This window comes from Triplophysa rosa, linkage group LG1 (assembly GCF_024868665.1).
Source record: "Triplophysa rosa linkage group LG1, Trosa_1v2, whole genome shotgun sequence".
Lineage (NCBI taxonomy): Eukaryota > Metazoa > Chordata > Actinopteri > Cypriniformes > Nemacheilidae > Triplophysa > Triplophysa rosa.
This window is the reverse complement of record NC_079890.1, coordinates 1,185,772-1,203,144: the sequence shown is the minus strand read 5'-3', so window position 1 is coordinate 1,203,144 and position 17,373 is coordinate 1,185,772. Positions and strand designations below refer to the sequence as shown.

At 41.1% G+C, this 17,373-nt stretch overlaps 1 protein-coding gene across 1 annotated transcript in view; it reads right to left on the bottom strand.

Annotated features, from left to right (window-relative positions):
* chsy1 (chondroitin sulfate synthase 1) overlaps nucleotides 1–17,373 on the bottom strand; it is a 51,544-nt gene that overhangs the window by 30,811 nt on the left and 3,360 nt on the right. The window contains exon 2 of the mRNA XM_057330331.1: nucleotides 16,871–17,366. Within this exon, the coding sequence (XP_057186314.1) occupies nucleotides 16,871–17,366 (496 nt within the window). The remainder of the gene's footprint in view (nucleotides 1–16,870; nucleotides 17,367–17,373) is intronic.

The following is a 17,373-nucleotide window of genomic DNA, read 5'->3' as shown; positions in this document are numbered from 1 at the left end:
GTTTGGGTCAAAATTATATTTTTTTCTTTTATGCCAGAAATCATTAGGATATTAAGTAAAGATCATGTTCCATGAAGATATTTTGGAAATTTCCTACCGTAAATATATCAAAACTTTATTTTTGTGAGTAATATGCTATGCTAAGGACTTGATTTAGACAACTTTATAGGCGATTTTCTCAATATTTAATTTTTTGCACCCTCAGATTTTCAAATATTTTTGTATCTCGGCCAAATATTGTCCGAACCCAACAAACCATACATCAATGGAAAGTTTATTTATTCAGCTTTCAGGTGATGTATAAATCTCAATTTGAAAAAAGGACTTTTAAGACTGAAGGTTTTGTTGTCCAGGGTCACATATTTAAAATCTAAAACTCGGAAAACCAACCACATGTTTTACATTCTTTCCGGGAAAGAGTTGTTATTTTGTAATCTTGCAGCCCTAAAGTAGATGATGTTAAGATGAGCTTAAGCGGTAAAGTGGTACAGAATCTCTAAAATCAAATCCACATGATGCTCATTACAAGTCAAGCTTCCAACAAGACTGATTCGCATGTAATTCTGCATTGGTGTAATCATAATGACTGCAAACAAACTCCATGTTATACGTTGTGAAGTGGTCACAACGCACAGGTTTTCCAAATTTCCCAAAAAGTCCTCTAAAAGCTGGTCTTCAAAATGTCATTGTCAATGCATTTTTAACATGCCAGTAAGTCCCATATTATTTGGAGCAACGGCGCCACACCATTCCCACACATCGCCCTTGAACTGCCACAACGTCAAAACAGTCGGTCTAAATATGAAACCGGCAGCTGTACACACGAGGACTTGAAAGTGAAGTGAATACACAAAGTAAAGTGGTCACCGATTGCTACATTTATTTTTTCAATGTTACTGAATCAGATTGGTTTACATGTGTCACTTGTTAAACTCCAGGCAGCTATTCACAAATTCACATTCTTGAACCTTTTAATCAAGACTCTGGGAAAAAGACCCTCAAGAAGTTGTTTGTTGTGAATGTCAAAACTGGTGTCCTATAAACATATTAATAGCGGATTATAAAACCTGGCTGCACTTTCCTAAAAGTACCATCAGACATCAAACCTCTTTTTTATCTCCTGGAATAAAAATAGAAAATATTACAGAAGATGAGCGTCGTTCGAAGGCCAAAGATAAAAGCATTCACCTAGAATCACCCTTAGTTTAATGTTTCTCCTTTTTATAACGGCACTATTCCACTCCCACGGAGGCTGTAGACAGACCTGCCTTTATATTCTGTCCGTAACTACTCTTGATCATGTGAGGGATGGCACAAATGCATGCCAGCGACGGAAGCTAAGACTTCACTGTTTATTATTGAAAGGAAATGTTGGAGTCTTTATTTTCAAGATCTCGATTCCACCCGGTAGCCAAAGAAAAAAATGTTTGCTTTAGGATTATGAGGACCCTTCACGTTCTCGAACTTACACCGTCCACGCTAGTAAGATTAGAAGGAAGAAAGAAAGCTCCTGCAGGTTTACTAAAACTCTTAATGCACAAAGCATTTCTACGTGAAGGTGAGCAAACATTTAAAATAAAAAATCTGAGAGAGATCACTGAAATATGAAAATTGGCATTTAAACATAAAAAACAATAAAGACATTAAAAATACATCACAGGAAAGTACGGCGGGGGGCAGCACAAAGAGCTTCCTTGGTTTTATTCTAATGAGCATCCGGTCTCTCTATCCACTGGAATTGAACTCTTTCGTGTTTGTCCAACAGCAACACACGTGAGAGATGGAGAGGATGGAGGACTGAGGAGACTGGAGCCGCAGGAAGACAAATGAGATCTGGAAGAACAAAGGCTCTCAAGGCTTTGCTGGTGAACTGCTAGCACACTTTCTGAACATCGTGACTCTCAACAGACCCCCTGTCTGGTTCAGTGAGAAGCATCAGAGTCTCACACCTCCACACATGGCTGAAAGAAAACCCCAGCAGGATGTCACCACTCTCTAATTCAATCTCCAATCCCGACTCTGAAGGGCTGACTTTGTCTTCCACCACACACACACAGATGGCAGCACACGCACACACACATACGTGCCGCAGATAACAACACATCCCCTCATCTGCATGTTCCTCTCCCGCCACCAGGCGCCAGATGTTGCCTGACTCGCTGCATCATCTCACAGATGTACAGATCGAGTGAGCAGGCAGCCCCCTCCATCACTGCCACAGCCCCGGCTGGCGCTCGACCCGTCATCGACAGATTTAAACACAACAATCTCTGCCTATTAGATCAGCGCGCAGGTGGACGCGGGCGTGTAATGCCCCCCCTGGGATGCGGCACTGAATGCGCTGCATTTGCATTTTACAGCTCTCGCTCTATTGACAATCTCGGTAAGTGACTGATTTGGAGTTAGTCATCAGACAGCAGGAGGTTTGCTCGCCTTTTACCACAATCTGCATTCTGCACTAAATTATCCTCCAAACACAGCAGAATTCTGCACACTATGCAAAAAAAATGTGGACGCCAATTGGGTAGTTTGGGTCTTTTCGTTTGTGTCTCCAGACACATTCTGTGGAAAATCTGTCAAAATGGCAAGCTGCCTCATAAATTGAAGTGAATCACAAAAATCCTGGAGGAAGTATATCATACAATTTAATAATACTAAAACACATTTGTAGTTTTAGCAAAACATCTGTTCACAAAACAGTTGAATTAAATGACCACTTCAAAATAAAAGTTTCTTGTGGATGACTTGGGTTCCAATTTCGCAAAACCTGCTGAGCTTTCTACTATGTAACTAGCAATAAATCATTCAGTGCCTCAAGTCATCAAGTTAAAAGCTCTATCACAATGCAGAGTGTGACAAACATCAGTAATTGAATGACTGCAGTATTTCAGCTACACTTCTACAGGTACACAGGGAGCTGCGCTGCCACCGGCGGGAACTCTGCCGAAACTTTAACGGCCCTATAACATAGCCTGCTCCTCAGACCCTCTTAAAACTCACAACCACTGGCCACAACGTTCTACAGCACCTCTTAAAATATCAGAATTCTATTCTAAAAGTTGCCCAACATTTCCAGCATTGCATTAGAAACTATTAGACATGGAGAAGTAGGGCATTTCAAAGGGCATTAAGGGCACTCCATCCTCTTTTTCTGTTTCCTACGTGTAATAAACTAAATTCTGTCAACTAAGCAAGTCCAGGCATACGCAATGGAGGATGGGAGAAATGAGGCTGTGGTTGGGATGTGCCAGTAAGATGCCCATCTTATACCCACAAAGAGGTGCCAAGACATTGCCAGCCAGTCTCCGCGGCATGAGTGCCAGAGAAGAAAAGCCAACAGACCTTTTTCTGCAACTCCTAAACGTACTCTTAACAAGGCTGCCCAGGAATGAAAGGAGACCGTTAAAGCCAAAAAAGAGACAAGCAGGATGAGTAACTTGGCAAAGCCTGACTGCACTAAAACCGGGAGACTTAGAAGAGTGACTCAGCCGAGTGAAAGTCTGAGACTTTGCCAGTGAAACTTTCAGAGATTGGGGAGATACAGGACGGTATGTACCCACTGAGACGATTCTAAAATCATGCGAGGCTCTTTGACGACGACGCATATCTGATACGTGTGGTTTTACGAAAAATTAATTCGGGAACCCAAAGTAAGCGCAGAACATATTTATCTTCGTGTTAGAAAAATAAGAGTAAGACTCTGAGCTGTTTGTACAGCCAGCGGTGGTAGCCAGGCTCCACATGTAAGAATATTTAATCCCCAACTAATGGACTTCACCTGCTTCAAATTAATTTGACTTTTTGAAGGAAGCAGGGCACTTCCAGAAAAATTATTCTTCTGCGTGTCCTTGTTCAAATCTTTGTCAAGCACAAAGAAAAACAAACAAACAAACAGAAACTCTCGTTTTTCCCTGGCATGGGAATGACCTCGATGGACAGAGTAAAGGTGATTATAGTTCTGTGATAGTAAAGCGAGCCAAGAAGCACATTAGATTTAGTAGTAATCCGAGTCGGCTTCTTATTTCCTTAGGCTTTGTGGCCTTTATAGCAGATCTAGAGCACAGTGTTCCTCAAGCCTACCGCTGTGAAACGCGACCACGGCTTCAACAAACAGATCTGTTTCAATGAAGATACAGTAGGGAATCAAAACCATCGTCGAGTTTCGCTTCTACCCTTTAAAAACTAATCCAAGCTTTCCTGATCCCCTCACCAGCTTAATCCCAGGCAAGATGACACCCATACAAACTTGATAGGCACCATTCATAAAGATGTGAATGCAATGACCGACTTCATGACTGGGTGACTGCGTGTCTGTATAAGAGGTTCGGTTCTGTGTACTGCACACGTAATGTGGCGACCCATCAAAATAAAACCGTTTTTGCCAATTTTGGAGCTTGACAGACGTGGTTTACACGTGCAGAGAAAAGCACATTGAAATGTCTCGATGTTGAGCACAACATGAGGGTGAGCAAAACAGTAATTGATTTTTTGGGTAAACTATACAGCACACTGAAAACAAATGTTAAACACTAACTATTCCCATTTGCTCTGGCAGCCACAGGCAGAGGCGAGCCGAATAAAAGAGAAGCGCTGGCATTCAGCTGGAGAAGCAGACGATTTCTAAAAGAGGAAGAGGGAGTAACCGGGAGCGCACCGCTCACTAAACATGGACAAACCCCGAGACGTGCTGACATCAGCATCTCCACCGAGCCTCTTTTTTTCCTCTCCTGCTTTAAGATCCTTCACTTTCTGCTTCTTTCTCATCTCTTAGATTGTCCTGTCTGGCGTGACATCAGTCTTCATCTCATCTGTATTTTCTCTGTGTTCGTCCTACTTGAGTTTCTCTAAACTGCCCGGATCTCTCTGATCTTCATTTAGTTCACATTCCTCTGTCTGACGGAAATGACGGATCCCGTCTGGTCCTCAACAGGTCAGACGTGATCCAAATAGTCCAGTGCTTGGACTCGGGATAGCAGGTTTTACTAGCTCAATGGAGCTCATTCCCAAAGACATCTTAATCAAAAGAATAAACTGAGTAATAAATGAACGTGTTTGTAGTTTAACGACGGAAACTACAAAAAAGGCGGATAAGCATACAGTACATGACCCGGTCTGTGAAAACCAGGCCTCATAATCATAAACCATAGTAACCACAAATTAACCATGGTTTTACTACAGTAGCCATGATTTAAGCTCGATATTTGTATGAAAAACACAAGGTCAATTCACTTTTACTATAATAAAACCCATTCACATATATTTAATAGGCTTCACACTTAATGTGAGCTAAAAACAGACCATCCTACTGGAATAACAGATTGTTGGCCACAAAATCACAGCCACTTAAATAAAAAAAAAACTTGAATAAATTTCTCCTTTACACCATTTAATGATGCGTTGTGAAAAGCAAAAAACAATCAAATATGAATGACCCTGTTGAAGAGTTATAAAACCCCAAAAGAGCACAACGGCCGTATTTAATTGCTTTGGTTGGGACTTGCGTCTCTGGGTCAACTCTGAGGAAATGGCAAGATAAACTTCAGCAAAGCCGTATCGGAAGTTTAGTCGATTTCTGACCGGACAAGGCCAAAAAGGATGGAAAACACCAAAGAGAAAACTAAACTCGCCCAAACCGTTCTGACAGAGCAGCAGGACTCTTAATGAAGCCGGCGGTGGAAATGAAGGCTTCCTCTAAACCAAGGTGTCAAACAGCAACACACATCTGTGAACACAGCCAACAAACCACCCCCAGAAGCAACAAAGACAAAGAGACGAGTAATGAAGTTATCTCTGGCTATTGATACTTGTTAAACATGAACTTTATTGACCGGAGCCATCCGTACAAATAAACCAGAGATGAGGCCTGCCATTGCATTTCTACATGAGCATGAATTTACACTTGAGATATTGAGAATCGTGATAAAGCAGGCGATTAAAAAGTGTTATCTACCGATACTTCCTCTCAGACAGACTCTTTAAACCACAAACGACAAACGACATGGTGTCATCGCACAAGTCATGTTACACAAGTTCCTCAAAACGAAATCCAAAACCACTGTATTTCAGAAACAAAAGAGATTGAAATATTCTTAAATACAAATCGAAAGAGTACAGAAACTCTAGGGCTACACGATGGATAGAAATGGTTTCGCGTTTGTCTTCAATATTGCGCAGCAGTAGTATTTTCACAGGATGATGGTTTATTAAACGCTTTTATTGGCCGGATTGAACGTCTATTCTCGATTACATTCACGTCAAAATGAATCCATCTACTGAGGTCAACCTGCATTGTGCCGCACAAGATGTGTTTGATGTGAAGGTCACATTTACACATCAGCGTCAAGTACGTAATCGAGGAAGTCAAGTGAAGTCAATGTGTCGTCAGCTAACAGCCATCCGCTCATTTCCCCTCAGCGTTCCCGAATCCCCACACACTCAACTCACTGCGAGAAGAAAACTGACCGCCGGATGACACCACGTCAAGTTGAGAGATTTGCTATATAAACGACGAGCCATATTCGACACTTCTGAAGAACTTCCAATGACACCTCGTCCACCACTTCTTGGACAAACAGGTAGTCCCGCCCCGCACTTGTGCCATTGGTTAAGACGATATTTGTGGGCTGGACAATAAGATGACATACATCATGTGTAAATACATGCACAGTTAAGTTATGCAGTATTTTATTATACAAAACGGACGGAAATCGTTCTGATCATCAAAAGAATCTAGAAACGTATTTCAAAGCAAAGCACATTTCAAGAAACGCTCACTTCACTGAAAAACAACATTTATACGGTCATATTTATGTTGCTATTTCATCTTTTTCCACATGAAGCCGTGTGCTCAATCATTCCTTTTGCTTTGCCATCAAAGATGACTATGAAATTTCACCCGTTTTGGCATCAAACACTGACGTTTTGGTTTTGTAAAGCGCACTACCCATCCAAAAAGCTTGAAGAAAAATACAAATGAATAAACGTAACAACAGTGAAATGTCACTGAGTGAAATAACTCCTTCCTCCAGACGTCCAATCAAAACTAAGCATGACCTCAAATGTCCTACATCAGACTCCAGTGCAAAAACAGCCAATCGCGTGGCGCTTCTATCTCAGGTTGAGTATTATATCAGTTTATGACTGCATGTACATGTTTCTCTTTTGACCTCAAAGTAGCGGGTAGGTTTGAGAGTCATGAAGACGAAAGAGAAACTGTGTGAGAGAGAGACACAGCGTGTGGGGTGAGACGTGCAGAGGGTCAACAGATGCTGATGATTTCCATTAGCTGATGCCACGCGCTAAAAAAACAACAAATCCTGATTCACTGTTTCACTCCAGCGTACAGGGACTCTTAACTTGTATCATACAGTCATGAGATCACACAGACCTTCATTCAAACGAGAAAACATCAAAGAAAATCTGTTATTTTCTTATCGATGGTTATGGTTAGGGACAATGGTTTTTAAAAAGAAATAAAACAGAAACACAAGCATTAATGTGGTTAATTTAAAAAGCTAGAGCAATAATAGAAAATACTGTAATTAATGACAAATTCAGTAGAAGCGGTACTGTTATGTTAAGATGCTCTCAAGTGTGAACTTAACCTTTGGTTTCACATCACCTCTCAGTTTCCAACTCAAATAAATATGACCTCATTTCAAGGAGACATGTTTCAGCCGCTCCACAAAATACTGCAAATGTGCTTTCCATTGGGTTCTGTCCTGGTATTAAATGCTGACTTTCCAAAATCCAGTGAATTCTGACCATTAAAAGTCCTTTCCTCTTTAAAAAAAATATATGTTGTCGGAGCCAGGTGGTCGAGTGGTTCGTGCTCCGACATGTGGCGCCGGTGCGTCCTGGGCAACCCGAGTTCGAGTCCCGGCTTGTGGTCCTTTCCCGATCCTACCCCCTCTCTCTCATCCACTTTGCTTCCTGTCCTCTCTGAAAAGAGTCTCTCTCTCTGTCAAATAAAGGCAAAAAAACGCCAAAAAATAAATCTTAAAAAAAAAAAAAAAAAGTTTCAATACCCTACTTTACTTTGAAAAACATCCCATCACACAGATTGCCAAGTTGTTATTTTAATAACAAAAAATGAGTGGTGTTGGAAAAATTCTGGACTTGATTTTAACCATCAACAATGAATTGGACTTTCAAAAAACGGCTGTTACATAACGGAACAAAGCCAAGTGGTTGGCGGGGAGGAGCTGAAAACGTGGGAGGATTTCGTGACCTCATTTCAAAGGCGGAGCGAGACATGACATTTAAAGTCCCCGTGAACCGGAAGTTGCGATCGTTTTTACTTCCGTATTTTGAGGCATTTCCGAGTGAAACCGAATTTCTAATGAGAAAAATAGTGGGCGTGGCTTTCGTCTTTCTCTGCGACTTGATTGGATGTATAAAAGCAGCCGTTGCATTTTGAAATGGAACTGGCAGCAGACTGACAGCTGAAGGGGAGGAGTTAACAGATGCTCCGCCCAAGCCGTCATTTAAGACGGATAGTCATTACAGGAAGTGCATTTTCAGATTTTAACTAAAGATTACGAGGGCACAATAATTTTTAAAAGAGAATGACCCACATTGATAAACTATTTACAATAAACGCTGCAATATTTCACGAAAAATAAGGGGACTTTAAAGCAAGAATACAAAGACAAACATTCGTTTCTTTTGAATAACATGCGCCATGAACATATGAATAGCAGTAGAAACGACATTTAAGGTTTTTGCACATACAGTACGAAATTTTCGTATACGTTTTTTCATATTTGGCGCTGGTTTGTACAGTGTCTCTGAATTGTCCAAACGCCTCTCAAAATGCTTGCTACGGATGCGAAAAACGCAGAAAATCGAACCCAGTCTAAATTTTTTTATGACGGATGGAAATATCGGAGGCGGTGTGTAAATGTGGTTGACACAACGTGAGGTCGTATTTATTTTTTAACGTGCGGAAATTTCGGACTCAGTGTGCAATGACCTTTAATGTTGAGTGTTAAAGCAAATATCAATCTGTTTATTTTTAAAAGAATATTGTACTTCACAAAAGCTTTTAACACAGAAATCACGGTGGGCAAAGATGGAGAGATCTTTACTGCATGACAAGAAAAGACACCGAGAGAAAAAGCAAATGATCAAGTACAGAATGATAAGACACAGCTTGAGTCTCTCTGTAAACCCTGAAAAACGTCCGGTGTTCCCGGGGGGGTAAGGACATACTGAGACCGTTTCCTGGAGTAAATGTCAAAAAACTCCCTCAACATGCCTGACTGAAAATGTCACGCTCACTATCCAAAGCTTTTACCAAAATGGAAACAAAAAAAGTGTCAAATCCTCATGACAAATTTCACTGTAATGCACGTGACGAACAAACCAACGTATATTCTAAATTTTACATTCGACGACGTTGCCCGTGAAATAATATTTGTGTAAAATTCCCGGAAGCCGTTTCCGTTTAAAACGAACACGATAAACGTATAAAGCACATTTTCTGAAATGCACGCAAACAGCTGGCGACGTGTCCTCCGTTATTCCTTCTTCCGCACAGACGATTCGTTTCAAGCGTTCTAATTGACATGCAGCAAAGTTTGTGTTTATTTTTGAATAAAGCTAGTAAACATTTATGTGCTCATTCCAACAACAGTTCTAGCATTTTACGAGGGTGCGCTGAGGAGAAACAGAATAACAGTCCAGCTGCCAGCGGATGTCTGAAAATACACGAGGTTCACCACATACACGGCACACCAAGAACGTTCGCAAAAAAGTGAAGGAAAGATCCACCCTCAGTCCTTTCAATCTGAAGGTGAAGATGCTCGGGTGTCACATCGAGCTTCTCCGTGTTAACCGGATGAATTAAGACGTGTGGGGTGCACTGGAGGCTGTGTAAACACATGGTCGTTAAGATAGCATCACAACTTGTAAAGCCTAATTACACAGTAATTAATCCAGCTCACGACTCGGTCGTATTAGTGGAAAAACGCAGTCAAGATACTTGTAACCCATGCTCAATTGCTCGGTTATAGACCTGGGCGAGTTGCCATGCTGTCTACATGGACAACTACCTACTACCCAGGGCAATATACACATACAGTAAGTCAAAAGTGACGGATCTGGAACGCTCTACGCTGACATCAACTTTATGTGCGACACAAAACGCACTCCTCACTTCAACTGCCGGAGACGTACAATTGATTCCAGTTCAGTAGTTTGACAAACACGCAATATTCTGCAAAACAAACACAGACACATTTTTTGGATAAAAGTAGGGATGTTCAATGATTAATCACGATTAAATCACATCCAAAACTAAAGGTTGCGTTTCCATCACATGTGTACTGTGCATATTCATTTTGGGATTATAAACACACACATTACATATTACATATACAGTATAATACATAGAAATCAATAAATGTTTATCTGGATACGATTAATCACGATTATAAAGTTTCGGTGATGAACGAGGCATTTTTAGTTTTGATCCAACAGGATGGCGTCTACTCTGTGCGGGAGCTTTCGTCACCGTCATTTTCCGGAAAAACAAGCCTCGGTTTCACGTGGGGTGTCTCTGCCCTAGTTCATTATATTGCTAACATATCTGCGGAACCCAAGAGCGAATTTTTTGCGTATATTCGTCTCATTTTACGACTTAACATGACAAAAGCCCCAGAAATATTTGTTGAATAATCCAGAACACATTTTTGAGTTAACAGTCTTTGCTAGAATCAGTCTATATACAGTTCTATATTTCTGTGGAGGAATATTTTGGAGGGGCACTGGTGTTTCTAACACCAACAGGGGCAGCGCTCCTAGTTTTGTTGTATACAATGGCAATAAAGGCCCTCGATTAAGCTCAATTATCTGTGAACAAAAATGTTCAAAGTTGGCCAAAACAAGGTACATTCTCTCACACGGCAGTAGAATCATACTGTTCTGAGCATCTTTCACATCTGGAACGCACCCGTAATGCCTTAAAACCCCGTCTATTAGACATAGAGAGGTTTTGACCAAAAGATTATGACAAAAAAAACACAAAACAAGGAGCGCATTCCATCCAACATTACAACGGCAAAACAACACCTAAAAATGTAAGAATTGTTTCACCATTACATACATTAAACATAGCTGCAAATTATAGATCCGACACAATATTCGTGCTTTTAAGAAAAGTTGTGCATTTCTGAATACTGCCTCCAATCCTCAAAACACTATAACAGAGCGCAATAATGACCCATCTCACATAAATGTCCAAAAAAAGATTCCATGAAAATACCCACAAAATACCGGACTGCACTGGCTGTATAATTCCTGCCCTCGCTGTGGGGCAATAAATAGACACGACTACAGGCATTTGTTTGTGAGGCCTCGAAGAACAGAATGTGTGTGTGGGAGTTGACTTCCTGTAGACGTCTGACCAGAAAAAAATCTGAAATCTTATCTACACGCTGTCATAGAAGAGGAAGGTGAGATACCCATTTTCATTTTGAGGTGAACTATCCCTTTAAGAAAGTGTTTCGGTAAATTTTAGGACACTATTGGGGTTTTCCATGCATACTTTCTTAAGTCCATTAAACTGTAAAAGCACACACACGCATGCAGTCAGCCTCATGTGATTGTGCCGTGTAAGCGCAGAGAGGTGAATCATATCTGACAGCATCCAGAATTGAGAACTCACAGATAAGTGCAACTACCATAACACTGGAGCAGGAAGCGAAGAAGACGCATCATCGCTGCAGTGTGGTGACAGAAACCACAATGACCCGAGGCCTCATACGACACAAAAAAGCAAATAAAGGCACGTTCACACCAACAATGATGATAAAGAAACTTTACAAAACCCCAAAATTGCAAAGCAGTATGGTGGGATATTATTCCTCAACAAACAAAAAACTAACCAAATAAATCCACACTGACAGTTTAGTGACACACGCCATAAATCAAGATGGCAGATGGAAGAAATGTGGAACTCAACACTGACTTAGCGCTTCCATTCTTTGGTTGTCATTTACGGCTGTTTTCAGCACAAACAGATGGGCTGACAACTGAACAATGGGTGAACAACAGCTTGTCAAAATCAATCAGAATGTGAGCGTTCATTTAAAATCACATTACAGGAGACGAGACGTGAAACAGGAGGAGCATCGTCTAACATTGTTCTCGCTTCAAGACCGTTCGCCACCTTCAATGGGCCAAACGACCACTTTATCACACTCTTAATTGCCACATTTGTTTGGAATAACTAAGACGGTTGTAAGTTGTGTGCAGGGTTTTTCCTGCATAGAGAAATTGGAGGCGGCCGCCTCCGTCAAATGTCTGCCGCCTCAGACTCTCGCCAAAATTATGTTGCGAGTCTTCACAAGAAATGCTGCATGCATTTAACAGACTGTCATTTGTAACTGCAGTTGCGGCATTACGCCACAGTGGAGGCGCTGTTTCGTTATCAGCACACTGAGGCGCTAAAAAGAGTTTCAGACCAAGAGCCAGCCTGTGTTTCACGGCTGTTTGTTTTGCATCCAAGTATTTAACTAACATGACGTCCATCATCGTAATGTCTTTAACTTGTGCAATTGGATCGTTGAATCAGCGTATACTGCACACAGCGAGTTCGCCAGTATGAACGCACATTGCGTTCAGAACAACTCGCACACGAATGACTCATTTGAACCGATTCATTTAAACTATTGAACTTTTCAGTCACTAGCGAATATAAGAGATCATTGAATCATTTAAAGTGAACCGCAGAGAATGAAAGATGTGAATGAGCTTTGATCATTTAGTAAGACTGGTTCATTCAGTTGGCTATTGTGGGCTGAGAAGTTAATTGAAAATGATAAAAAGCTTTATTTGATTAAAAAAACATTTCTGTTTGGTTGAATAAAGTAATGTTTTATATAACTTAATAATTGTCATTTTTATCTAATTTTATTAGAACTTTTAATATGTCAAAGTCACTTTGGTTAAGCCACTTAAAGTACAGTAGGCCTTCGTGTGTGTGTGAAAGATTAGGATGGGACCACCTCCGCCTCATTTTGAGCCAGGAAAAACCCTGTGTGTCTTTTGGAGAGAACATCTGTGACAATGCAATCTCACTCGTTCAAACAAATCGCCGCTCCATCACTACATTTTATCTTGATAAGAACTTCTGCATTTGTTCGCGCTTACACTGAAAGGCACGGTTAAGAAAACAGATTTTAAGAACTTCCCGTAAGAGCAAGTTACATCACAGTGTTATCGGTTTTACGAATAAAAACCAAGGACCTTCTCAGGGTGTTTCCTGGCTCATCCTGTGCACGCCTACCGTACCTTTAAGTGGCATAAACAAACACTTTACAAACAACTTATTAAGGACCGGTTTCACAGACACAGCATAAGCCAGGACTAAGCCTTAGTGGAATTAAGATATTTACATCGCTTTTATAAAATTGCCTTTATGAATACATGACTGGTGTGCATCTCAAGACAAAACAGTGGCACTGATATATTTGAAGATATTTCTGGGCATGTTATATTGAGTTAAGACAAGTCACACATTTATTTTAGTCTGGGACTAGCCTCAAGCCTGGTCTGTGAAACCGAAAAAATTAGATTAAAATGACAATTATTAAGTTATATAAAACATTTTTAGAAAATATAAAATTAATTCAACCAAACAGAAAAGTTGTTTAAAATCAAATATAAGCTTTTATCATTTTTAGCCCACAAGAGCCAACTGAATTTAACAGTCTTACTAATTCATATCCTGCATTTTTTGTGGTTTAATGGGCTTTAAATGTTCGTTTCTATTGTTTAAACGAATCGGTTCAAAAGAGTCATTCATTTGCGAGTCGTTCTGTGTGTTCTCACAGGCGAACTCAAAGTGTACAGTGTACGTTGTGTAAACGGATTCAACGAGCCATCTGTACTTAAAACATTACATTGATGAACACCACCTTAATTGAAGAAACATTTTTAAGATATTGAACGTACAAGAATGCAAAATAAACAATATTCACCTGAACAGCCACGAAATACAGCTAATAGAGCTGAGGAAAATAAACTGCAACTCTCCAGCGTCTCACTGCGCTTATAACAAAACAGTGCCTCAATAGCGGTGTAATGTCGCAAATGACCAGTGTTTTTGTAAAAACACCAAACATAATTTTGATGAGAGTCGGAGGCGGCATGAAATTTGACAGAGGCGGCCACCTCCAATTTTTATATGCAGGAAAAACCCTGCCTTATACGATTAATATAAAGTGCAAATGTCCTCCAGCATCTCAATCCGATCACTCGACAAACACAAAGAAGATGCACCCACTTACTTTATCAATGACATCATTGTGCAATGATTTCAGTCTAAAGCAGACTGTTTCAAGATCTGAAGATGATTCGGACTGAATTGAGGATTTTCTTTTCAATTTTATACAAAACCTAGGCTGATAAAAGCATCAAAATGGACAAATTGTGTGATGGAGAGGCTTGGGAAACCCATAACAATGCATTTAACAGATTTACTGAAATATACAAAAAGAAAAAGGTTTGTGACTATTAGAAATGTAAATGAATTTGTAAATATGAATTTGATATACAAACCTATTAACAAAAATGTTGTATACTTTTTTGCTAATTTCGCTCCTCCCACAAGAAACACAGCATTGACTGAAATTCTCTCATAAATGTCGCTCCGAACCCAAAGCGGAGGTCAAATTACACTCAGCCCATAAACAAACTGAATTTGTCCAGCACCACAGACACACACACACGTCTCAAAGGCTCCAAACAGACAAAATTGCTTAATATCAGTATTTAAGAGTGTAATAGGCTGCCATTTTCAGCCGAGAGATCTTTGAGGTCACTTTAACAAGGCCCTTATTGGACTTGTTCAGACGTGCCATGCAGTAGGTCTCGGCCGTTTCCATAAAGAGCACGAGGCTGAATGTGCCAACATTAATAGCAGGTTACCCAGCTGTGCAGTCTCTAGCTAATCCCGCACGGCTGTAATTAAAGTACACATCAAATGCACATTAAAGTCCCAGCGGCCCCAGTCACAGCGGAGACTCATTAAAACCCAGAGCTTCCAATTCCACCCATTCCACAAGCCCGAAAAGATTCATCCAACACCTCTGATAACTTTCCAACCCCTTTCATTTTTCCCTTTTGGCCAATTTGTGAAAACAAGCGATGACGAATTACGCGTATGGCTCGTACAAGTGGAGCGGATGGAAAAGAGAGATAATCTTGCCTTGATGGATGATAGTAGCAGACTAAACGGTACACAAAGACAAAGAAAGATGCAGAAAAAGTGAAAGCCTGAGTCACCTCTCAAAGCCAATTGTTGCAAATTAATAGACACAAAGGAAATACAGATAAAACCCCGCAGAAAGATCCAGATCAAACATCACTAATCTTCCAAGGTTTCCGCTCCCTTTTCCATAGTACACATCTTCATAATCTTCATTTCACCCTGTAATCAAAATCAAAATGAGCGAATGTTTTCCCTAAACTAAACTATTTTAAGCAACAGAAGATGCATCCGTGGCATCAATTTATTGACAATTGAGCAGTGAGCACATGGCCTAAATTTACTCATGACTGTAATGTTGTACTCATAGTTTAATTATAATTCCTTTTATTATCAATAGTGATTCTGAACCACATTACAATAAACAAACAATACTGAAATGTATTTGATTTAAATCTCATTAAATTAAACGGAATTCAACACGTTTAAATAGACAGTTTTATCAAATATTTCCCCGTTAAGGTAATAAGCTCTGTCAGAGAGATATGTGCTTAATTGCCATGAAAATAGTGCCATAATGTAATTTATGCAGACTTAAATAAGTGTTTTATAATATTGAAGTCAACGAGAGTTGAAGCGAGAATCACCACTGAAAAAATAGGAATTACACAAAAGCTGAAAAGTAAAAAAACACATTACGGTAATGACAACTCGGGAGGCGATCTGTGCCACAACAGTCCTATAATAGACTTCTTTGATGCTCTTGACAGGTTTGGAGATGTTTACTTAGAACACGGGTATTTTCGAAACCGCATTTTTTTCTATGCGGTTTGACCGTTCGTCCACACGAAAACGCAATACTCGGTCACTGAAACTGAACGTTTTTAAAAACTCCTGCCAGGGGGAGGATTTTTAGAAACTCCAGTTTCATTGTTGTCGTGTAGACGGAGACTTGGCGTATGGCGTTGGAATGCGTGCCGCTATCTCCTCCGTTTGACGTCAGATTCCAGGCTTCCGATTGGCCAACACGGCTTTATGGTTAGGGTTATATCGCCACCTGTTGGTTTGGCATGCTGTTGACAGCGGTTTATAGCGTGTTTTTGCGTTTTCGTGTGGACTAGGCCTCAGACGCAAACAATCGTCCTGTAAGGTAGTTGACGATAACACTTAAGTAAGCAAAGAAAGTAAGAAACCATCACACTTTGTGGCGCACTTCATCATAATGGAGAGCCGATGACTCATCTCGCAAAGGTCAAAGGTCAGCCTTTCTCCAAGCGTCAGCGTTCATTTCCTGTGACTCAAAGCCTTTCTAAAGAGCTGATGTGAAGAAAACGTACAGCTGAAACACACAATGTTATTACACTGTCGTCTGCTCAGGTATAGCTGAACTCTTTTGATGGATCAAAGCACTGGAGAGCTCTTTCTACTGACAGCCAACCTATAATTTCCCAGCCTGAAAATTGCAGCTCTTTGAACGATCACTAAAGACGCAGATTTTTAAACAACCTGCATAATAAACCCAGACCCTGGAGGCAATGGAGGACACTGATGATTATGCGAGAGGCCCTTGAGCACGTGATCGCACCATCATCATCTTCAAGCATGAAAGAAAAGAAAATAGATCTGTATGACTTCAACATCACGCGTCATATTTACCTCGTAGGACCAGACGCACTGCACGCCGGCGAAACGCCGCACGCAGCGGCCCACCTCCACATCCTCGTGTGTGGTGTACATCTCCTGCAGGCACTGGCGGATGTGGGGCACCATCCGGCGCAGCACCTCCCGGCTCATGATGACACCCGGGCCGCCCATGCAGAAGTTCTCCCCGGGCTCCAACGCCAGCTTGCCCAGTTCGTCGCGCGCGCCCATGCCCGTCTGGCCTAGGAAGATGGCCTCGCTGCTGTTCAGACTCCTCAGGAAGCTCTCCAGCTTCTCGCTCTTGATGTAGACGTCGTCGTCGGCCCGCATGAACCACTCGAACTGGTCCAGGTAGTGGTCGTGCATGTACTTGAGCATCATGAAGGACTTCTTCTGCGGAGGGTACGAGTCGTCCACGTTCTGCAGCGCCACGACGGGGATGGGGATGGACGTGTCGGAACCCTCGCTGGAGAAAAACTCCACTTTGCCGGGAACGCTTTTGGCCCAGGTCCTACGCA